At 34.5% G+C, this 25,336-nt stretch overlaps 1 protein-coding gene across 1 annotated transcript in view; it reads right to left on the bottom strand.

Moving 5' to 3' along the window:
- The window catches only part of LOC150098900 (zinc finger protein 830), a 164,224-nt gene that overhangs the window by 9,961 nt on the left and 128,927 nt on the right, over nucleotides 1–25,336 (bottom strand). Inside the window, exon 8 of the mRNA XM_090404879.1 lies at nucleotides 24,274–24,350. Coding sequence (XP_090261005.1) covers nucleotides 24,274–24,350 — 77 coding nt within the window. The remainder of the gene's footprint in view (nucleotides 1–24,273; nucleotides 24,351–25,336) is intronic.

Genomic DNA, 25,336 nt, shown 5'->3' with positions numbered 1-25,336 from the left:
ATCCAAATTAGTAATAGATTTTCCATTTGCTCAAAAAGAAGTCCTCTGACATTCAACCTTGAAGTTACCTTAGCAACCTTAGCTACCATAAGTTCTTCTTTCTTAGCCAAAATTGATATTATAGAATGACTGGTTTCATATATTCGAGCTAGCTGCATAACTTTCACACCTTCATGATGTTTTGCTATTATTTCTTTCTTCTGTTCAATAGAGAAAATTTTTCTGTTTTTTTTTTCCCTCACTAGCTTTCTTTTTGGGACCCATTTTGGGTCCCAAAAACGGTAAAAAAATTCACTCTATAAAAAAAAAAAGGCAAAATATGGTATTATTACAAATTGTACAACACTAAGACAAGGGATACAAAGAACATATTGTCACCTGAAAATAAAAGTAAAAGTTCAAAAAAAAAAAACTTTTTGAAATAACAGTTTTATTTCAAAAACTTTTATCGTCTAAGTCGAAGCCTGCAATTTTTGACTTAGTGCATTTTGCTTGTAAGGTGACAATATTAGATACAGCACTTACTGTAACATATACTGATTAGCAGCTTATAGATACAATGATTACTATACAGATGAGATTTGATTTTGCCTTTTGATGGTGAACAAACAGTGACACGCACTCGCCGATTTATTGTCTATATGAACCAACGCAAAAAATAAATGCTTAAATACTCATTTTCATCATAAAACGCATTTATAACCACAAATTTTAAAATAAAGCACAGTACACTACAAGAAAAGAAACAATAAAGGAAAACGTAAACAGCTGGCTATGATGGGTCAAACATATCTGAGCTTCACAGCTATGCTGCGTGGCTGTTCTCTATTCGACAATGTCTTCCTGCACGTGGCTGAGTGCGATCGAAAATTCCGGTTTTTAAATCAGATAGAGGTTCACATAATCAAGAGTTGTTAATCAAAGCCTGTGTCATTAACTAAGAGATTTTTTTCTTACAGCCACTTTGTTAACCAAGTACGTCGTTATCTGAGGCCATTGTTAACCAAGGCACCCTTGTATTATTCAAACAGAATTAAAGAAATGAGCTTAATACCTCAAAATTTTGATATCAGGTTTAATATCACTACAGGTAAATTTCCATTTATGAACTTTCAAGATATGAACAATTCATGCTTAGAAAACACCATAATAAATTGCAATCCTAATTCATTTACCGAACACAGAACCCTGCATTTATGGACAATGCCTGAAGTTCACCAATATATCTTAAAAAATAAATTCAGCTTACAAACACGTTTCAAGGAATGAATTAGTTCATAAGTTGGGGTTTGCATGAACTTAACAATGTGATCCACATAGATTATATATAATGAACAGTAAGGTGTGGTGTACAGTCTTAAACCAGATTTAATGTCAAACCATCTTTCCATTTGTCCAATTCTAACTGCTGAACCGAAATGCATGATTGAAAATATCAAATTTATATTACATTCCACCATTTAATTTGAATTATATTCAAAATTATTATCAGTTCAAATCTTTGTTTGCTAATAAAATTATCTGATCTTCGATGCAAAACTGAACCTCACAGAAAATCATTTCGCGTACATCTGAAATATTAAATTTTATCTAGACAGAGGGTGAAGTTACTAAAATATATAATTTTGATAACATGTTCTGTCCTCTTATGCCTCTCTGTAAATGTCCAACTGAAACAAAAATTGGAGTGGTTTGACAAATTTTTGTAACATGATACGGACTGCCAGGTGGACAAATCAAATAATCTTATAAGTGCCTATGCATTATGTGAAACATGCATGACTTCATTTACTCTATACTATAAAAACGATAAGCTGAAAATGGAAACGGATGTGATGTTGGCTTGAAAGGGATGTAGGCTGTAATGTTTTTCTACTCTCTATAATATAAAATGATAAGGCTTTTTATCAAACGTTTTTATGTAACGTCTTTGTCAAGTTATTTGAAACGTTTTGAAACTTAGGGGCTACCCTGAGTGTCGAGTCTTCAAAATTCGAGTCATCAGAATTCAAGGAGAACCAGCCTACCAGTCCGGAACACGGGGGGTTGGGCGCTGTAGGCATCAGGGGGAGGATCCCCCTGGTATGATATAAATCTTTCAATGTTTAGAATATCATGTATTTAGTGAAGAAAAATAAAATATGGTTAATTCATATTACAGCAAACTATTTTTTTTGTGTGTGTGTGGTTACCACCCATGAAAAGTTATTATAAACCTATAGTACATAAATAAAATAAAAAAATAAATAAATAAAAAATAAATAATTTTTTATTTATTTTTTACATAATCCAGACACCTTGCTGTAGAGACCAAACATAGAACTTTTTCAAGCCACTTCAGACCTCCAATAAGTGAGGGCAGTGGTCTCACACCAGCCAGTGAACAGATAGCTGCTCTTTTCAAATAATTTTAAGTAATATATTTGATTGGCAAAAGAGAGCAAAAGATCTTAGAAATACTTCAGTTTAGTAGCAATAATACTACTACTGTATAAGTATCTGAGACTTGCAGATAACCATTCAAACAACCTAATGATTAGTGTATCTGCTCTCCAACCAAAAGGCTGCAGGTTTGAATCCTTCCATGGGCATGGATGTTTGCATTTGTCTTTAGGTGAGAGATGAAACTCATCACTCAGCATGACACAACCACCAGTCCTGTGATCTTATGCTGAGTGATGAATTTTATCATGCACCTTCCTCAATGGAGGCCTGAAGTGACTTGAAAAAAGTTCCATAGTTTGGTCTCTAGAGAAGGGTTTCTGGATTATGTAAAAAAATAGAAAAAAAAGATAAAATTAATCATCATCATCAATTTCCTGATATGTACTCTCAAGGTAGTTTAGGCCGGCGTTTCCCAAACTGTGGGCCACAGCCCCCTTGGGGACAGTTAGTTTTGTTGAGGGGGGGGGGTGAAATAATGAAAACAAACTTAAAATGTTTTAAGACTAAGTAGATATTTTTTAGCTTAAAAGAAATGTATTTAATTTTTATTATTTATTATTTCTTTTTTGTTATTTTTTATATTTTAATGGAAAAATCACACTTTGGTGTTGGTTCACAAATTTTGCTTCCTGCGTATTTTGGCGCTTAATGAATATTAGTAAATATATGCTTATTCATATAAGTTTCATTTGAAAGGTATTCATAAGAAGCACAAAAAAGCTTAGAAATGCAAAATCTTGCGCTCATTTAAAACAGCCAAGTTTTTAGTGCTTTAAATTAACGTTTCATTGCTGCTGTACATAGGTGCGGCGATGCATGGGAAAGAAATACGCTTGGTGTGTATGTTTTGTATTGAATATAAATACAATAAATATTATAATAATATATGTCTGTATTAGGATTTTTTTCAAATGGGGGGGGATCTTTTCATTTTTCCAAAGGGGGCCTTGACATCCATAAGTTTGGGAAGCACTGGTTTAGGCTATACTATGACAGCACCACATGATTAAGTTTACATTATTATTAATTTCCTATCAACAATTTTCTTACAAATCAGTCTATTACTTGTCAGCACTTCAATACTGTCATATCTAACATTCCTCTAAGGCAGTGTTTCTCAACCTTTCTAAGTCCAAGGACTAGTAAAATGCCTAAAATTACACTAAGTTATGTATTTTTTTTAAAAAAATGTATGTGGGGATTATCAACATTTTGAAAAAACTGTGCCTTGTATAACATTTTATAGCATTTTAAGTTGGAAGTAAACAATTAAAAGTGTATGATCACTGAACAAAGTTTTAATTTTCATTAAACAAATAAAAGGTATCAGTTTCCGATTTGCTCTGGACAAATGAATGAGTATGTCAGTGCCATCCCGCTGAGACCCCTGTTCATCTGTCCACAGCAACTTTTATATTTTATATGTTATGCCCATACTCACGAAGCTAGCCCCACAACAACTTTTATCTTCACACACTCTCTGATTCGACTGCAACATGTAAAAAGTTCCATTTGCCAAGTGCTTTATGAGACAAGGGGAAAATGTTGTTCTTATCTTACTCCATTCATCATAATACTGAATACGAACTTGACATCCATGGATTCCATCATAGATGACATCCCTTGTCCTGTTCAAACCATCTCCTGCATATACCCAAAAATTTCACTTAGAGCATCCCAAAGCCATTAATGCTCCCCCCCCCCATCCACACACACACACACACTTCCGGTTGATATGAATCACCTTATTTCCCTGACGAGTTTTCCATGACCAGCAAAAAAATTTAAGTCACCCTGTTATGTGGTCATTCCCGATATCTATAAACAGTCCAACCCACGATGTCAGTCGCAAAGTGCCATCCATGTAGTCGGGCACATTTTCCCACCAGCGACCATTATGCTGTATATACCATACACATGTGATTTATACTTGTTATGATGGTGGTTTTAATTATATCCATCCTGTTTTATCCAGAGGCACAGCAGTGGTCATCGTAAATCTGGCAGATTCATTAATCGTGTGGTGGTTTTATTTATATCTCCTGTGTGCTGCTTGTATTCGTTACATTGTGAAACGTGTTTCTGTATAATCCATGACCGCACGGATGTGGTTGTCTGCATGTGATGGATTTGGTGTGCTTGGCTGCATATTCTCACAAGCAACCGTACGAGATACGGAACTTCGCTAAACGGGATGCAGACAGCTATCCACCTTGCCAGCAGAGCTGAGCCTCACCGTGACATCACTTTGTGTAACTTTTGTTTCATCCCCGATTTTGGAAATGAATTAATTTCAAAACCAGTAACGAGAATGATCAAAAACTGTAGTCGAAATAAATAATATGATTTAATTATTTTACTACTTACTTTTAATGAGATGGTTCAGCTTCTTGGGCATTGCAGAGTTGATGGATATCTGGCTCAATAGTGGTCAACTTCAGTCGAAAATCGGCATGCACACTAAGACGATTTCTGTATTTTGTTTTTATTTGAAGGAGCAATGAAAATCCTTTCTCACAAAAATAGGTTATAGAAAACTGCATGATGATTTTCAATGCTTCTTTGGATAATTCAGGAAATTCACTTCTCACTTAAGACGAGATCCAGAATCAAGCCAAAACGAGATCACAGAATTGCATTTTTAAGCGACTGTCACTTGAAAGCTCAATTAACTGTTATTTTTTCGATAATAAAAGGTCGTTCTCATGACTATAAGCCTGAAATAGATCTTGAACCCACAGAAATTTCTTATAAAAGTTATTTGGAAAATATGTTTCAAAATTCTGTTTCACAGTTTTGAGGTGGTCACAAACCCTTTCCAGAAACTCAGAATCAACAAAAAGATAATTTTCCACTAAAAAGGATTCATGGCCGAAACTACATCTTTCCCATGATTTAATGTTGCTAAGCATCACTGAAATTGGCTTTTTTTTTTCAATTTGCTTATTTTTCACATCACAATGTTTAGTTTCTAAATGTCGGAGCTTCGTAGGTTTCATGCACTCGTTCCACAACACTTCATAACGCAAAACACATTGAGGTTTCTGTTCACTTTCATCTCCGCACCAAGTAAACCCGAATTCCATATATGAACTGTTATATTTCCTACTATATTTTTTCTTTGAACTGCTTGGTTCTTCTACTTTAATAGTATCAGATTTACTTGTTGTTGCAACACGTGTATCACAATTAGGATTGGCATCACCTGTTTCATTTGCTCTTCTTTTCAAAGTCCTAGTTCTAAGCCACTTTTCCATTATTAAAAAACGTTTCCGAAAAATATACAAATCTGACAAAACAGCAAAGGAAAGCAGAAGCAATATAACTATATTGTTGTTCATTTCACCCCTCTTATTATTTGTCATTCTGCTGCTACAAATTATTGTAGTGCCAGAATGAAGAGTAATAAAAGAGGGGTGAAGTGAACAGCAATATAGTTTTATTGCTTCCGCCTTTGAACATTCTGATGCTATTTGTCGTTTATTTTAAGTCTTCATTTGATTTCAATAATTTTTACTTGTTCAATTGTAATTTGTTCGGATAACTAAAAATAGGTTTATTTAATTAATTTAAGTCTGCCTGTGGACCACCTGTCCCATCGTCGTGGACCACAGGTTGAGAAATGCTGCTCTAAGGCACTTCTGATTGAATCAATCCACCTAGATTTTGGTCTTCCTTTGGTTCTATTTCCAGCTATCCTGGCATCAAATATCTGTTTTTGCTATCCTTTCCTCTCCCATTCCATTAAGTGGCAATAGCACCTATTAGATTTGCTCATACATTCTTGAATGCTAACAATGTCAAGTTTCTTTCTAATATCTTCATTTTAATATGTTTCTGCCATTGCTGCCATCTGTTCACTTCCCTAATTTTCCCCAGAACTCTCATATCTTTGGACTTGAGTCTTTGATCAAGTGCTTTATTTCTAACACAACTCTCAGATCTATAACTTAAAATTGGTTTGAACTGTTATTTTGATGTTTTGGCTAATGTCTCTTATTATTCCAAATAAATTTATTTAACTGGCTCCCCACAACACCACCTTAGTTTATTCTGTTGTTAATTTTCATATTTAATTTGAGATCTTCACTAAAAACTGTGCCTATATAACTGAAATATTTTACTTATTTCTATAGGCTCTCCCTTGAGAATGCAACTGAAGTTTTCTATGCTCCTGTCTATTTTCATAACTTTGGTATTTTTATTGCTGATTTTCAGGGCAAATTTGTTACAGATGTTATGCAATTTAGTTAATGCTGGAGATACACTAGATATGTTTAGGGCTACAACATCATCTATATACAACAAAGAGCTAAGATATCACCAATTTAATATCAGGTTTAATTCCACTTGATTTCATAATGTGATCCATATCATCATCACCAAATTCCTGATATGTACCCTCAAGGGGTGTGCAGGATATGATAGTACTGCATGAAAAACTTACACCATTACTAACTTCCTATCTACAATTTTCTTTCAAATCAATCTGTTACCTGTCAAGACTTCAACATTATCAGATCTTATATTTCTATCTTCTAAGGCAGCGCTCCTCAAACTGTGGGCCGCAACCCCCCCCTTGGGGGCCATTAGTTTTGTTGAGGGGGCTGTGAAATAATGAATACAAATTTAACATTTGTATGGAAAATGTACAATAGCAATATATCTATCTATATAAAAATATAAGATAATGTGCCTTGTCAAATGTGTATGTAAGATGCTAAAATCGTAATATTTGCATTTGATTTTTGCAATATTCGCTGTATATGTTTTGTATTGAATATAAATACAATAATAATATATGTCTATTGCGATTTTTTTTTTCTCGATGGGGGCCATGAAATATTTTAATTTTTCTAAAGGGGCCTTTGCATCCATAAGTTTGGGAAGCACTATTCTAAGGCACTTTTTACTGTATCAATCCACCTATCACCACCTGCCAACCTGGCAAAGTACACTTGCTTTGCTAATCTTTCCTCTCCCATTCTGTTTAAGTGACATACCACCTAAGATTAGATCTGCTAACACATTCCTGGATGCTAACAATGTCAAGTTCTTTCCTAATATCCTTGTTTTTAATATGATATTATCATTGATACCATCTGTTCATGCTCATAATCTTTCTCAGTGAATTCTTTAAACATTGAATTCAATGTTTAAAGTACATAAATGTACTTGGTCAGCCAGAGGATACAAATCAGTAATTGACTACGTTATCACAAATTTTAAATTAGCGGAGTTAATTTTAGATATAAGAGCATATCGAGGCTTTGAATTAAACTCTGATCATTATATGGTATCAGCAAAAATTCGTTTTAAGCCAAAGTGGCTAAAAACACATAGAATTGAAAATTTTTACCAGCCAAGCTACAAAATTTCTTCATTACAAGATCCTCAAGTTAGACAACAATATCAAAAATGCACAAAATTAAAAACAGAAACCACACATGAATCAAGTGACATAGAAGATGAATGGGAAAATTTGAAACAAATTCTCACAAAAGCAGCAACAGAAACTTTAGGAATAAAGCACAAATGGATTAGAAAAAGAGGACTACGAGACTGGAACAAAGAAATAAAAAATATAATAAAAACCAAAAAGGACAGTTACCAGAAATGGCTAAATGTCAAAACAATAGAAGCAGAAATAGAGTATAAAAGAAATAGTGCAATTGCAAAACGAGAAGTAAGGAAAAAACAAAGAGAAAGATGAAACAATTTCGTAACAGAACTAGAAAAGGATTTATTAAGCCACAACCCAAAACCTATAAAGTAATAAAATATATGAATAAAGAAATAAAAGAAAAGATAAAAATACAAATTGATTTAGAAAAATGGGTGACCTATTTTCAAAATCTCTGGACAGATGAGAACAATGAAATAAAATTTTATAAGACAAAGAATAACCTAATAGAAAACATCACAATGTTTAGAACTGAAAAATATAATAAAGAAGATGAAAAATAGGAAAACACCAGGAGAAGACAATATAAATATAGAACTATACAAAAATGCAAGTGAAAAATTTAATGAAAGACTTCTGAAATTTTTTAATATGGTTTGGATGTCCAGAAAAACCCCTAACTCTTCGAAAAAAGCACTGTTATCCCAATCTATAAAAAAGGAAATAAAGACAATTGCAATAATTATAGGGGAATTAGCCTGCTGAATGTGGATATAAAATATATGCAGGAATATTAAAAGAGAAACTAAGCAGCATTGTAGAAGACAAATTACTAGAAGAACAAAATGGTTTCCGAAAAGGCAATCCTGCATAGATCCAATTTTTACTTTAAAATTATTAATAGAAAAGAGAAGAGAATTTCAAAAAGAAACACACGTGGCCTTTATTGATTATGAAAAAGCCTTTCACAAAATTACTAGACAAAATTGTTTAAAATATTAACCGATTTAAACATACCAAACCAACTTTTACAATCTATTCAAGAAATATATACAGGAAATAAAATAGCAGTTAAATTAGAACACATCTCAGAATGGAAAGATATATCAAGAGGAGTACGACAGGGATGTACCTGCTCACCTCTGCTTTTCAATATATATATAAATGAAATATTAGCAATCTGGAAACAGCATAACCCATTTGGTGTACAAATGACCCCGCAAATGAAGATAGATACACTACTATTTGCAGATGATCAAATAATATTTGATCATCTGCAAATAGCTACATCAGAAGATGACTTAAAAAGATCATTAAATGATATCTCAAAGCAATATAATATGACAATATCTAAAGAAAAAAAAAATTATGGCATTCAAAGTAGAAAACCAAATAAGAAGTAAAATAGTGACAGATAATAAAATACTAGAACAAGTAAACACTTTCAGATACTTGGGATGTGATCTATCATACAAAGAAGAAAAAGGAAACAGCATAACCCATTTGGTATACAAATGACCCTGCAAATGAAGATAGATACACTACTATTTGCAGATGATCAAATAGTATTAGCTACATCAGAAGATGACTTACAAAGATCATTAAATGATATCTCAAAGCAATATAATATGACAATATCTAAAGAAAAAACAAAAATAATGGCATTCAAAGGAGAAAACCCAATAAGAAGTAAAATAGTGATAGATAATAAAATACTAGAACAAGTAAACACTTTCAAATACTTGGGATGTGATCTATCATACGATGAAGAAAAAGACATAGACACTAAAATATCAAACTTTGTCAAAGTAAATGGCATAATAAATTAATATTATTTAATTAAAGTTAATTATATTAATTAATTAAATTAAATATAAAATTAATAATATTTAAGCCATCCCTAGTACAAAACACACACTAGAATCAGACTATATAATGTCTTGTCAAAACCAACTCTACTATACGGAAGCGAAACATGGACTATGAAAAGGAAAGATGAAAAACGAATTCAAACAGCAGAAATGAAGTTCCTCAGAAAAATAGCTGGATATACCAAGTGGATCCACAAAACAAATGAAGAAATCTTACAATCCCTGAAAATAAAACCAATTAATTACTACATAAGACAGTATAAACAAAAATGGCTAGAATATTTAAATCGAATGGACAACAGCAGACTACCAAAAATATTATACAGATACAAAATAAGTGGAAAAAGAAGAATTGGAAGACTAAGAAAGAGATGGCACGAGACTGGAACAGGCCACTTGGCCTAAATTCTATGTTAGGAAGAAGAAGAAGCCCACCTCAGATTAGATCTGCTAACACATTCCTGGTTGCTAACAATGTCAAATTCTTTCCTAATATCCTAGTTTTTAATATGATATTACCATTGATACCATCTGTTCATGCTCATAATCTTTCTCAGGACTCTCATATCTACGGTCTTTGATCAAGTGTTTTATTTCTAACCCAGCTCTCAGATCCCTAAGTTAAAATTGGTTTGAACACTGTCTTGTATACAGCTTATTTAGTGTTTTGACTAATTTCTCTCTTATTCCATATAAATTTATTCAGTTGATTTCCTACTTTGTTGATTCTTTTGTCTATTTCCATATTTAATTTACCATCTTCACTAAAAATTGTGCCTAAGTAGCTGAAATGTTTTACTTGTTCTAGTTGATATTTTTAATGCTTCTGCCTATTTTCATTGTCTTTGTCTTGTTTTGTTGACCTTCATACCATATCTATTACAACAGTTATTCAATTTAGTCAGGGAATCTTGCAGACTTGTAGCAAATTTATTTAGAAGTATCATCTGCATAGAGTAAAGAGCTGAAATTAACACATCCAATTTTGATATCAGATTTAATACCACTTTCCTTCATAATGTGATCCATATAGATAATAAATAACAGAGGGGATAATGTACATCCTTGTCTAACATCAGATTTAACAGAAAACCATCTTCCTGTAATTCCTTCAATTCTAACTGCTTACAATTTACAACTCAAATAAAGACTAAGTATTGCTTGATATAATGCTCCGTTGACACCATACAACCATAGCACTTTTCCAGATCTACAAAACTAAAATACAGATCTCTGTTATATTCCCATGCTTTCTCAACTATCTTGATCCTGGCAGCCTCAATTTGGCATGAATCCAGCTTGTTCTTTGCTTCCCTCCACAATCCATCTCAACCATTTCTCAAGTATACTCGAATAAATCTTACCAGGTACACTCAGTAGGGAAATACTTCTGTAATTCTAACATTCAGTTTTATTTCCCTTTTTATACATGGGTACAATGAGAGCTCTACTACAATCATCTGGAATTTATCCCTCTGTCTAGGCCTTCTGAACTATGCAGCAACTATAAGCTGCAGCAACTGCAACTGTAATTTTTCTTTCCACCTTCTTGATATTTATTTTCTATGTTCTTACCAAAGTTGTCCCATGACTTTTGTTTAGCTAGTTTTACACAGTGTTTAGCTTTCTTATATTTGTCTCTGTATTCTCTAAGAGCACAAGCTGACTTATTTGCAGGAACTTTTGATATGCTTTCTTCTTTTCCTTCACTGCCTCTTTAACTTCCTGTGTCCATCATGGAATTCTGAATTTTCTATCCTTGCAGACAACTTCACCACATGCCTCTCTGGCTGAATCAATCAGTGTTTTCTTTAGGATTTGCCACTGACTCTCCAAGGTTTGGTTCCTGTTCTCAAACCTTTTCATTTTTTCTTGAATAATGTTTGTGTATTTTAGTCTACAGTTTACATCTGAGAACTTCTTGACTTTTATTCACTTTAAAACTTTCTTACAGGTTCTTCTTTCCGGTATGATATTCAATTTTATCCTGCTCAAGACTAAATAGTGATCACTTCCAATGTCAAATCCTCTCTACACTCTAGTTTCCTGCACTAGTGGGAAAACATTACTATCAACAATAACATAGTCAATGAGACTTTTCTTATTCCTTGATTTTTCTATCCATGTGAATTTGTGCACATTTTTATGTTTGAACATTGTGTTAATAATAACCAGTCCATGTCCTGAGCAGAAATCCAACAGGTTTGCCATTATTATTAGCTTTGCTCTTTTCTCTGAATTTGTCCAAAATATTTTTGTATGTCAGACAATCATTTCCTACTCTGGTATTTAGATCCCCAACAAGGACCAACTTTTCCTTTTTCATTGTGTCAGTTACTTTTTCTAAAGTCTCAAAATATTCCTCTGATGTAAAACCTTCTGTGGGACCATAGGCACAAATAAGTCTCATTATCCAATTCCCCATTCTGATATTTGCCCACATCACTCTACTTGATAATGCTTGCTATTCAAGATTAGCCTCGCATTTTGTGTTCAATACTATAGCTACACTTCTCTTTCCTGATTGTCATTGCCTGAATATAATATTTTGTATTTATTGCTCAGAAAGATCTCACCAGTTTTTGTCTTTTTTGTTTCAGTCACCCCTATTATGTCGATCTGGTACTTATCCAAATCCTCAGCTAGCTCCATTTCTTTGCTATTCAGGCTTCTTATGTTGATAGTACAGATCTTGAACTCTGGTAATGAGTTGGGATGTGTTTTAGGATTTGTTCCAGTAGCTGACTTTTCGCTGTTCGAACTGGTTCCCTTTCAAAAACAATGGGGACCTTGTTTAACCAGGCAACATCCCACCTGGCATGAAATTCTGTCATGCTGCACCATAATTTTATATTTTGGTTTAAGTCAATTAAAATACAATTTGGTTGGCTAAATCCTAAATTGCCAGCCCATCCTCGTTCGTTCAGTATCCAGGTAGATACCTACAGGGTGCACCACAAGAAGGTGAGAATGGGACATTAGGTCGCAAGCCCTGGTCGGTTCTCTGCATTCCTTTAAAGGCGATGGTGGAGGTCTCCTCTCAGTTATACAGCTTTGATCCTTAAAACACTCCTGTGATCCATATATAGCAGTGGCATATTTATGTATTTCCCACCCCTAGGCCAGCAGAAAGAGCCACCCCCTCATGACCTGCCCATAGACAGGTCATGATCCTAACCTCCAGTGACTGAAGTTTCCGTAGAATCCCACTTGCTTCACATCGTGTAACTTTCTTCTGGGTGGTGTCATTTTCAATTTTGGACAAAGTGGAAATTATTTCCATCCGTCCCTCACGAAGACTCCGATAGGCATCATCAACAGCTGACCAACGAGTAAGCGAAGGACGTTTCCAGGTGCTTTCTTAGAACACTCCACCGATGTGTTGAGGATGTGAAAAATACATACAGTTTCTGAAGGAAATCAAAATACAGAAGAGTATGAACAGGATTCGACAGCGCAAGTACCAATTTGAGACAGAGAATGTCCAGTGCACAGTGTGAATTCTGCCAATGGATGTATTTCAAGAATTCTTGCTTGCAGTCCTGCGTACTTGTCTGACATGTTACTAGCATTATTACATGCCTGCTCTCTGCAATTTGCTACACCAATTCCAAGCTCATTTAGTGAAGTCAATACCGCCTCTTGTAACTCTTCAGATTTGTGACTTACATTCTTTCACATATCGCACAATGAAGGACAGCTGATCAACATGAGACAAGTCTGGTGTTGAGTCAACACTTATGGAATAGTATTTAGTTAATTTAAGTTGGGGTGCTTAAGGGTCAAAGCTGTATAACTGAGAGGAGACCTCCACATAGCCTTTAAAGGAATGCGGAGAACCGACCAGGGCTTCTGACCTAATGTCCAATCCTCCCCTTCTCGTGGTGCACCCTGTTGGGTATCTACTTTGATACTGAACAAACGAGGATGGGCTGGCAATTTGGGATTTAGCCGACCAAATTGTATTCTTATTGGTTAAACCAAAATAAAAAAATGATAGTACAACATGACAAAATTTCATGCCGGCTGGGGTGTCGCCCGGTTAAACAAGGCCCCCGTTGTTTTCGCCAGAGAACAAGGGCGAACAGCGAAAAGTCAGCTACTGGAACAAATCTGAAAACAAACCCCAACTCAACATCACCAGAGTTAAAGATCGGTACTATCAACATAAAAAGCCTGAATGGCAAAGAAATGGAGCTAGCTGAGGAATTAGATAAGTACCAGATCGACATAATAGGGGTGACTGAAACAAAAAAGACCAAAACTGGTGAGATCTTTCTGAGCAATAAATACAAAATGTTATATTCAGGCAATGACAATCAAGGAAAAGAAGGAGTAGCCATAGTATTCAACACAAAATACAATCTTCTTGAATGGCAGTCAGTCTCAAGTAGAGTAATGTGGGCAAATATGAGAATGGGGAACTGGACAATGAGACTTATTTGTGCCTATGGTCCCACAGAAGGTTCTACTAAGGTAGAAGTGGAGGAATTTTTTGAGACTTTAGAAAAAAGCAACTGACACAATGAAAAAGGAAAAGTTGGTCCTTGTTGGGGATCTAAATAGCAGAGTAGGAAATGATTGTGAGACATACAAAAATATTTTGGGAAAATTTGGAGAAAAGAGCAAAGCTAATAATAATGGCAAATATCTGTTGGATTTCTGCTCAGGACATGGACTATGTTTGAACATGGTGTTATTACTAACACCATGTTCAAACATAAAAATGTGAACAAACTCACATGGACAGAAGAGGCTAGGAATAAGAAAAGTCTCATTGACTATGTTATTGTTGATAGTGATGTTTTCTCCCTGGTGCAGGACACCAGAGTGTACAGAGGATTTGAAACTGGAAGTGATCACTATTTAGTCTCGAGCAGGATAAAATTGAATTTCATATTGAAAAGAATAACATGTAAGAAACTTTTAAAGCGAATAAAAGTTGAGCAGCTCTCAGATGTGAACTGTAGACTAAAATACAGAAAGATTATTGAAAAGAAAATGAAAGAGTTTGAGAACAGGAATCAAACCTTGAAGATTCAGTGGCAAACTCTGAAGAAAACATTGATTGATTCTGCCAGAGAGGCATGTGGTGAGGTTGTGTGCAAGGATAAAAAAATCAGAACTCCCTGATGGACACAGGAAGTTAAAGAGGCAGTGAAGGAAAAGAAGAAAGCATATCAAAAGTTCCTGGCAAATAAGTCAGCTTTTACTCTTACAGAATACAGAGACAAATGTAAGAAAGCTAAACAGTGTGTAAAACTAGCTAAACAAAAGTCATGGGAGGACTTTGCCAAGAATATAGAAAATAAATATCAAGAAGGAGGCAAAATATTCTGGAGGTTGTTGAAGAAGCTTAGGAATGGAGGAAAGAGTGCTGTAAAAGGAATTAGAGATGATAAAGGTGAAATGAAAACGGGAGAAAAACATATCCTTGAAGTATGGAGTAATTACTTTGAAAAACTGCTAAATGAAACAAGCAGTTATGACAGCACAGTGGTAAAAAACACTGACCAGGCATGCAGTCAGGAATACATATCCATACTTGAAGTAGAAAAAGCCATCAAAGGCTTGAAATGTGGAAAGGCAGCAAGAGTAGATGATATTCGACCAGAAATGCTGAAGTATGGTGGCATAAAAGTCTTACAGTGGCTATACTGCATAGTTCAGAAAGCCTGGACAGAGGGACGAATTCCCGATGATTGGAGTAGAGCTCTCATAGTACCCATATATAAAAAGGGAAATAAAACTGAATGTGAGAATTACAGAGGTATTTCCCTACTGAGTGTTCCTGGCAAGATCTATGCAACTATACTTGAGAAACGGTTGAGAAGAATTGTGGAAGAAAAGCTTGGTGAAGAACAAGCTGGATTCAGGCCAAATAGAGGCTGTCAGGATCAGATCTTCACTTTACGACAAATAGTCGAGAAAGCATGGGAATATAACAAAGATCTGTATTTAAGTTTTGTCGATTTGGAAAAGGCATATGACAAAGTGCCAAGAGAGAAGCTATTCAATACGCTGCAGTTATATGGTGTCAATGGGGCATTATATCAAGCAATACTTAGTCTTTATTTGAGTTGTAAGTCAGAGTTAGAATTGAAGGAAGTACAGGAAGATGGTTTAATGTTAAATCAAGGATGTACATTATCCCCCTCTGTTATTCATTATCTATATGGATCACATTATGAAGGAAAGTGGTATTAAACCTGATATCAAAATTGGAGATGTTAATGTCAGCTCTTTGCTTTATGCGGATGATGTTATACTTCTAAATAAATCCGCTACAAGTCTGCAAGATTCTCTGACTAAATTGAATAGCTGTTGTAATAGATATGGTATGAAGGTCAGCAATAAAAAGACAAAGACAATGAAAATAGGCAGAATCATTGAAAATGTCAACTGTGTTGTGAATGGAGAACCTGTGGAACAAGTAAAACATTTCAGCTACTTAGGCACGAATATAGAAATAGACAACAGAATCAGCAAAGCTGGTATGGTGGGAAGTCAATTGAATAAATTCATATGGAATAAGAAAGAAATTAGTCGGAACACTAAATTAGCTGTATACAAGACAGTGTTCAAACCAGTTTTAACTTATGGATCTGAGAGCTGGGTCAGAAGTAAAACACTTGACCAAAGACTAGAGACCGCAGATATGAGAGTCCTGAGTAAGATTAGAGGCATGAACAGATGGCATCAATGGCAATATCATATTAAAAATGAGGATATTAGGAAAGAACTTGACATTGTCAGCATCCAGGAATGCGTTAGCAGAGCTAATCTCAGGTGGTATGGTCACTTAAATAGAATGGGAGAGGAAAGATTAGCAAAACAAGTGCTCTCTGCCAGGTTGGCAGGAAAACGACCCAGAGGAAGACCAAGATATAGGTGGATTGATAAGGTACAAAGTGCCTTAGACGATAGAAATATAAGATCTGATAATGTTGGAGTCTTGACAAGTAACAGACTGATTTGGAGGAAAATTGTAGATAGGAAGTTAGTAATGATGTAATTTTTTCATGTAGTATTGTCATATCCTGTACACCCCTTGAGGGTACATGGCAGGAATTTGATGATGATGATGATGATTAATTTAAGTTCTTCCACAATAAATCTGATTACTTTCTCGCCCGTTATTTTAATAAATTCCTCATGCATGGCAATGGAAAGATAGGAAACAAAACCTTTTTTCCCGCTTTTGGCAATGTGCTCAGCAAGAAAGGGATCAAATTCACTAATCCCTATTGTGTTTGTATCAAGTTACCAACAACAATATAGTAGCTTTCCGTGCACTTGTCTTGGTCTGTATAGTTATGCAGAATCTGATTATATGCCAATATGCTTGCAGACTAAACTTATAATGAGGAAAAGAAAAATATTTCTCTACTTGTGAGTAGATGCGACATACAAGGAACATGTTATAATTAAAAAAATTAGAGCTTGGAAATTTCTGCCGCCCCTCAAAATTTGCTGCTCTAGGCCCGGGCCTATACCTAAATACGCCACCGTATAAGAGTGGATATAATGTACATCCTTGTCTTACACCTGATTTTACATCAGGCCATCTTCCTGAACAACTGCTGACTTACAACTTACATATACACTAAATATTGCTTTGTATAATGTTCCATTTACACCATATAATTGTAGTGTTTTGAAAAGCTTTTCTCTAGTCACCTTGTCTTATGACTTTTCCAGATCTACAAAACTTAAGTACAGATTCTTATCATATTCCCATGATTTCTCAACTATTTGTAGTAAAGTGAAAACTGAGCTTGACATGCTCTATTTGGACAGAACCCAGCTTGTTCTTTTCCAAGTTTTTCTTTCACAATCTTTCTCAGCCTCTTTTCAAGAATGCTTGCATAAATCTTATCTGGAACACTTAGTAGAGAAATTCCTCGTTAATTCTCAAATTCAGCTTTATTCCATGTTCAAAGATGGGAATTATGAGGGCTCTACTCCAATCATCTGGAATTCAACTTACTGACTAGGTTTTCTGGATTATGCAATGTAGCCACTGCAAAATTTGTATACCTCTATATTTGAACATTTCTGGTCAAATTTCATTAAATCCAGCTGCCTTTCCACATTAAGTTTTTGATGTTTTTTTTTTTTTTTTTTTTTTTTTTTTTTTTTTTTTTCCTACCTCAAATATTAATATGTACTCCTGTTTGCATTCCCCTTGAAAATTTTCTACTACTGTTCTGTCACTTATTGTTTTGTTTAACAGTCTTTCAAAATAATTACTCCAGACATCTAGGATATTCTTATGTCCACTTTTCTTGTCACCTTTCATCTTTGATTCCTTTTACAGTACTCTTTTCCCCTGTTTCTAAGCTTTTCAACAGCTTCCAGAACATTTTCCACCTTCCTGATATTTATTTTCTATATTCTTACCATAGTCTTCCCATGACTTTTGTTTAGCTACTTTTACATAGCTTAACTCGCTTACATTTTTCTCTGTATTCTTTTAAGGCATTGGCCAACTTATTTGCAAGGAACTTTTGGTAGTCTTTTTTCTTTTCCGGGACTGCTGCTTTAACATGCTGTGTCCACCATGATGTTCTTATTTTTCTATCCTTGCAGACAACTTTATCACACACTGCCCTAGCTGAATGTTTTCTTCAGAGTTTGACACCGAGACTCTAAGGTTAGGTTCTTGTTTTCGAATTGATTCAATTTTTCTTCAATAATGTTTGTATATAGTGAGTTTACAGTTTATTTGTCAAGAGTTGCTCAACTTTAATTTAAAATATTTAATTTTAAATATTTTTAAACTTTCTTACATACTATTTTTTCCAATGTGATATTCATTTTTATTCTACTTAGATCTAAGTGAGATCACTTCCAATTTCAAATCCTCTGTACACTCATGCATGCTGAACTAGCATAAATAATTAATACTTTTAATGAGACATGCTCACTCGACATTATAAAATACTTTAATGGCTAACACATGTAGCAAAAATGATATAGAATTTTATTTAAAAACTCCAATATATTTCATCCAACATTACCTGGCCTTTGTAAGGGAGATAGACCATTAACTACATTTAAAAGATGAATCACAATAATCAGTCATAATTCATGTGCACATTAGCTTGTTTCTTGGTTACAGCTGAAGTATATGATATTATACTATTAGAGTTCAAAGGAACAATTGTAAAAAGTTGTGTGGATAAAAATTAAAAAAAAAAAAAAATTATGAACAATTAACAGTAATCACTTCCCAAAACTTGGATACTGGCCAGTCTGAACAGGTCAGATTTGGACATTAATATCAAAAACAGTCTTGACTTTAAAGACAAAATAAAAGATCTGCACCTGTCTAATAACAAGATATGGTTTCTTTTAATGTAGTCTCACTATCATAAGACACTCTTGTTTTTAGAATCTGATTTCCAGAGGATAATAGCAAGTTGTTCAAGCAAATAGAAGGAACAGCAATGGGCAATCCTATCTCACCATTCTTAGCAGATTATTTTATGGAACATCTAGAAAAATAACTCTTCAATATCCTAAAATAAAGAGCCAAAAGGCTTCAGTTCATCAATGTAAAAATTACAAAAATTAAGTGGATATTAAATCCAGCATTATTTCATAGCTGAATACAGAAACTATAAAAGTTTCGTATAGAATCTCACCAGAGACCTTACGAGAATACACTTGCCAGCATTTACAAGTTGCCCTAGCCAGACCTAATAGGGAGCACGACTGCTAGTGTCCGTATATTTGCCTCCTATTGGTCCAAAATATTCTGTACACCCCTTAAGGGTACATGTCAGGAATTTGATGATGATGATGGTCCATTTGATAAGGTTCACTGGCCTGACAGCTGTTTTGAACTTATTGGTTCATTCTCAGAGACTAGGCAGAAACCTTAAGAGGACAAAAACTCTCTTGTAATAGAACTTGAAACATCAGAAAGTTTTTTTTTCGTAAGTGAACTCTCGGTCAGTGCATAAAGTATTTACTAAAATAAAGAGGCAAAAGGCTTCAGTTCAGCAATGCAAAAATTACAAAAATTAAGTGGATATTAAATCCAGCATTATTTCATAGCCAAATACAGAAACCACACAAGTTTTGTATGGAATTTGACCAGAGAGCTTACAAGAATACATTCGCCAGCATTTACAAGTTGCCCTAGCTGGACAACCCGAAGTTCATTTATGAAAAATACACCTTTCCGACATTTCAAGTTCCTTAGTATTACAAGAGAGTTTTTGCTCTCTTAAGGTTTCTGCCTGGTCTCTGAGGATGAACCAATAAGTTTGAAACAGCTGTCAGACCAGTGAAACCTTATCAAAATAGGCCAACAGGAGGCAAATATACAGATGCATGCTAGTGGTCGTGCTCCCTATTAGGTCCGGCTAGGGCAAATTGTAAATGCCGGCGACAGTATTCCTGTAAGCTCTCTGGTCAAATTCCATATGAAATTTTTAAAGTTTCTGCATTTGGCTATGAAATAATGCTGGATTTAATATCCACTTAATTTTTGTAATCTTCGATATCCTACCTTAAAGGAACTTCAGAACAAATTGCAAGGGTTCTTTGAAAATTCAGTCTATACACTTCCTTCAAACCAGCTCAGAAACTGTCTTCCTTCATTCCTACCATCTACAAAAAGATACATTATGACTTCAATCCTTACCAGGTGTCTATCAAGTACCCTGTTCATGTTGTCTTTATACTATTTTGGACAGACTGGCTCTTCTGCATTGATTACAATTGAAGGACATCAAGATTATATTAGATTTTTGGAATCTGACAAGTCTACCCTTGCTTTGCATGCTATTGACACTAGGCACATAGTTCTTTGGAACCAGACTAAATTTCTTCATTCCAGCAAATTCAACTTTGATCATCTTTTCCTTGAAACGTCAAATACTACAAAATTATCTGAACTGACCAGGCTGCATGCCAACATCCACGTTTTGAGAATGATGACTATTAATTGTTCATAAGTTGTTTTTTTTTAAATAATTTTTATCTATAACTTTTTACAACTCCTTTGAACTCTTAACTGTAATATCATATACTTCAGCTGCGACTGAGACACAAGCTACTGTACACATGGATTATGACTCATTATTGTGATTCATCTTTTAAATGCAGTTAACGGTCTATCTCTCTCTTTCTGACAAAGTCCACATAATATTGGATGAAATATAATGGAGTTTTTAAATAAAATTCTATATAATTTTTTCTACATGTGTAAGACATAACATTATTTTAGAATGAACTAGCATGAAGATATCACTATCAATAATGATGTAGTTAATGAGGCTTTCCTTATTTTTTGTATCTTTTCTCCATGCAAACTTTTGCACATCTTTATGCTGGAACACGGTGTTAATAATGACTAGTCTGTGTCCTGAGCAGAAGTCAAGCAGATATTTACCATTATTATTAGCCTTGCCCTTTTTCCAAATTTTCCCAATATTTCTATATGCCTGTGAGATTCATTTCCTACTTTGCTTTAGATCTCCAACAAGGACCACTTTTTCCATTTTTTTTATGTCAGCTGCCTACCCTACCCTAATGACTCAAAAAATTCTTCCACTTCTTCCATGTTCCTTGGAGGTGCCTTCTGTGAGACCAGAGGCACAGATAAGTTTCATTGTTCATTTCTTCATTTAAGTTTACCTAGAACTTACAATCAAGAAGTTTATCTTCTTGTTTGGGTCTGAATGCTATTGCCTGAATATAACATCCTATACTTATTATTTAGTAAAATCTCACCTGTGTTTATTTTCTTTATCTCAGTAATTCCAATTATGTCCACATGGAACTTTTCCAGTGGTGCAAGTTTGATTTTGTTTTCATTAATGCTCCTTATATTGATGGTTACTATTTTTAGTTCTTCTGAGAATTTGTTCTTCATCTAGATATTGAGTTGGAGTTTGTTCCAAAAGCTGACTATTAAATTATTTAAGAAATTTACAATGTATACTGGAATATTAATTAAAAGAAACTTTAATAAATACCTCCTATATTTTGGCAATGTCACATTGCCATCTTTGTGGGAACATACAACTATGACACGTGCATGCAGGCACTACAAAAAGCAAATGAGGCAGAAGAAAGAAAAACTACTGGAGTCTAAAGGTGCTTCCTAGCAGGCTATATTGGGTTGTCTTGGCTGTTGGGCTGAAGTTCTCAAGATGCAAGCTTCCCAAATTTGGGGCAGTCTCATGCATCCAAATTTGTTGAGGTTTGGAAAGTTTAATAGAGCTGAGGCTGATTTCATGAATAATCTTTCATATTTAAATTTGCTATGGTGTATTAATGTGGCTTTCTTCCAACATATTCTGTGGAGGGTATCCAGAGCATGGTCTGCAAGTCCAGAGTGGCTGTACTGGTGAAACAGGATGTAGTCTTTGTGTTCCAAAATCCTGACATTTGCTGTTCTGCCTGTTTGGCCAAAGTAGGACAGTTTACAGCTGCAAGGGACCTGGTATACCCACCACAGAATATGTTGGAAGAAAGCCACGTTAATACACCGCAGCAAATTTAAATATGAAAGACTGTTCATGGAATCAGCCTCAGCTCTAAAAAACTTTCCAAACTTCAACAAATTTAGGTGCATGAGACTGCCCCAAATTTGGAAAGCTTGTATCTTGAGAACTTCAGCCCAACAGCCAAGACAACCCAATATAGCCTGCTAGGGGGCACCTTTAGGACTCTAGGAACAACAGTAGTTTTCTCTCTTCTGCCTCATTTGCTTTTTGTAGTGGCTGCGTACACGTGTCATAATTGTATGTTCCTATGAAGATGGCAATGTGACTGCCGAAATATAGGAGGCATTTATTAAAGTTTATTTTAATTAATATTCCAGTATACGTTGTAAATTCCTTAAATAATTTAATAGTCATGTGTTACCAACATATAAAGCCTATCTACAAGAATCCAAGAGCTGACTTTTCACTGTTTTTCCTGATTCCTGATCAAAACAGTGGGCCTTATTTAACTGGATGATGCAGCCAGCATGAAATTCATCATGTTCTGCCATCATATATATTTGTGGTTTAAGCCAATAAGGAGTACAATTTGGTCAGCTAAGTCTCAAACTGCCAGCCCATCCTCATTTGTTCAGTTCCCAGTGGATACTTACTAATGCAGTGCACCATGTGAAGGCGAGGATTGGACATTAGGTCAGAAGCCCAGTTGGTTCTCCACAATCCTCCTCCCAGTTCTTTGGCTTAGACCCTTAATTGATCCCATACAATTAATAATAATAAAAAAACCTTTAGCCCACCAAATAATTCTAATAATATAATAATGTATTATAGGTTTACAACCTTTCACAGGTGGGAGCCACATAAAAAAATTATATATCTACTCTATATACATAAAAAGATAAGCCGAAATTTGAAACGTTTTTATGTCACGTTTTTTGTCTCCGGCTTACCAGCCCGGGGTTTGGTGCCGTAGGACAGAGCCCCCTAGTATGTATGTATGTATGTGTATGTGTGTGTGTGTGTGTGTGTGTGTGTGTATATATATATATATATATATATATATAGGAAGACAATTATATCCACTTTCTGAGAGATTAAAAATCTTAATTATTTGAATTCACATGGCTTTCTTAGGAATACCCTCCTAGTATATTGTATAGCACATCCTTTAGCTTCAAAACCACTAGGATTTACCTTGTACTTTTACAAACGATTGAACAAGATAATGCATGTTCAGAAAGCCAGTCCATGAAGACAAAACATCATCTCTTCATCAGGAAATAGCATAAAGGATAGGCACACCCCTAGTTATTTGAGGTCACCCCATAAATGTTTTAATGGATTCAGATCAAACTTGGGTGGTAGATGAATTTTGTCATCTGCAACTTATCTTAATAAATCTGAAGTAGCTTAAAAAAAAGCACCATATTTTGGTCTCTAGAGGTTTTCTGGAATATCCAGGTCTCAGTGATTAAGAAACTTCTGCATAAACCTGGTGCCTACTCTTCTGGCATCCACAATGTTCAAAATCTGCCACAGTTTACTTTATTCTTCATTCAAACATCATGTAAATGATTGTTTGTTAATCATGTGATTACATTACCTAGCAAAAGAGATGTTTGATCTTTTTTAATACAGTAGCCACTTACTGTATAAAATCATGTAATATTTACAAGAACAAAACAATATGTTTAAGTCTCCATCTGAATTAGCAAAGAATTTTTTCATATCAATAAAATAGAAACTAAAACTGTTCAAGCTGAACACCTAGTGAATGCTATATTATATAAAATAATTAAGAAAAATTGGAAGGCATGTAAGCAAAAAAAAAAAAAAATTGTGAATTTCATTTTCTGCTAACAGAACATGGAATTATCAATAAACAATTATCACTAAGGTGGGGATCACCAGAAAAATACACTTTCAGGGTGCTTTTCATAAATATGCATGAAAAATCATATGAGAACCAAGTAATGCTTTAATATCTAAAAGGCAAGTATCACAGATCAAAATAACTGAAGCTCACATTTGAAAGAACAATTTTTAATAAACTAATCAGCTTGCTTAATATGTACAAAATACATACATCTGTTCATCAATTTCATCAATTTCTCTTTCAACTTTGGCTTCTTCTAAATCTTCTTCTATAATAGCCTGAGATACCTACAAAAATTTTAAACATCTCTAAAATTTAATTGAAACACACATCTGAAAAACTAGATTTTGTTATCTCTTTATATCAGAAATTATATTTGGAACTAGCTTCAAAATATGATCCTTAACACGTTCGCTGCCAACTACAAGTATACTCATAGTTGGTATATGAGCCACACAAGCCAGCTACGAGTATATTCGTATGATGCTTACCACCGGCAACGAGGTTACACGTACTGACCTTGAAGAAGTGAAAATGCTTGGCTTGTGGAGCTAGCAGCAAAACTGTGTATACTCATAGATGGAATATGCTCTGCACAAGCCAACTACGAGTATACTCGTATGTTGATTACTGCCGGCAACGAGATTACCGTACTGACCTTGAAGAAGTGAAATTGCTTGGCGTATGGGAACAAACTATGCCGAAGTAGCGTGGCAGCTGGCAGTGAACGTGTTAAATTAATTTTTTTTTTAATCCTTATAAAAAGAAAGTAATCCAGACATTTCATATTAAAGCAAAATCACTAAAAAAAAATCTACTGAATAAAGGTACCATTCTATATCATGCATATATGGTATAGCTCAGTGTTTCTCAACTCAAAAATAATGACTGGCTAGCAAATATGTTCATCTGAAATACTTTGGTACATGAAGATAATATCACCAGTATGAACTGAAATCTAAATCTTTATATATGTGTTTTTTTTTTGTTTGTTCTTGCCTTGAGGTTATGTAATGATTATAATAATAATACATTAATGACTCATCACTTTCCAACACTCTTGCACAGGTGTCTAGTATCTATTGCATGAAAATATAAATATTTTCAAGGTAAATGTTCATCAGAACTATCAGAAATAATTCTCCCTCTCTTTACCAAATCCATTAAAATACATACAGCTACCATTCAACATACTTTCACAATCAAACTCCAAACTCATAGAACAAGCCTTTCCTGTCCATTCCACTCATAGAACAATTCCTATTGCTGCTAT

Source organism: Typopeltis vanoorti, chromosome 15 (assembly GCF_054136105.1).
Source record: "Typopeltis vanoorti isolate ZY-2024b chromosome 15, IOZ_Tvanoo_1.0, whole genome shotgun sequence".
Classification (NCBI taxonomy): domain Eukaryota; kingdom Metazoa; phylum Arthropoda; class Arachnida; order Uropygi; family Thelyphonidae; genus Typopeltis; species Typopeltis vanoorti.
Note: the sequence above shows the minus strand (reverse complement) of the source record. Positions and strands in the feature narration are given on the sequence as shown.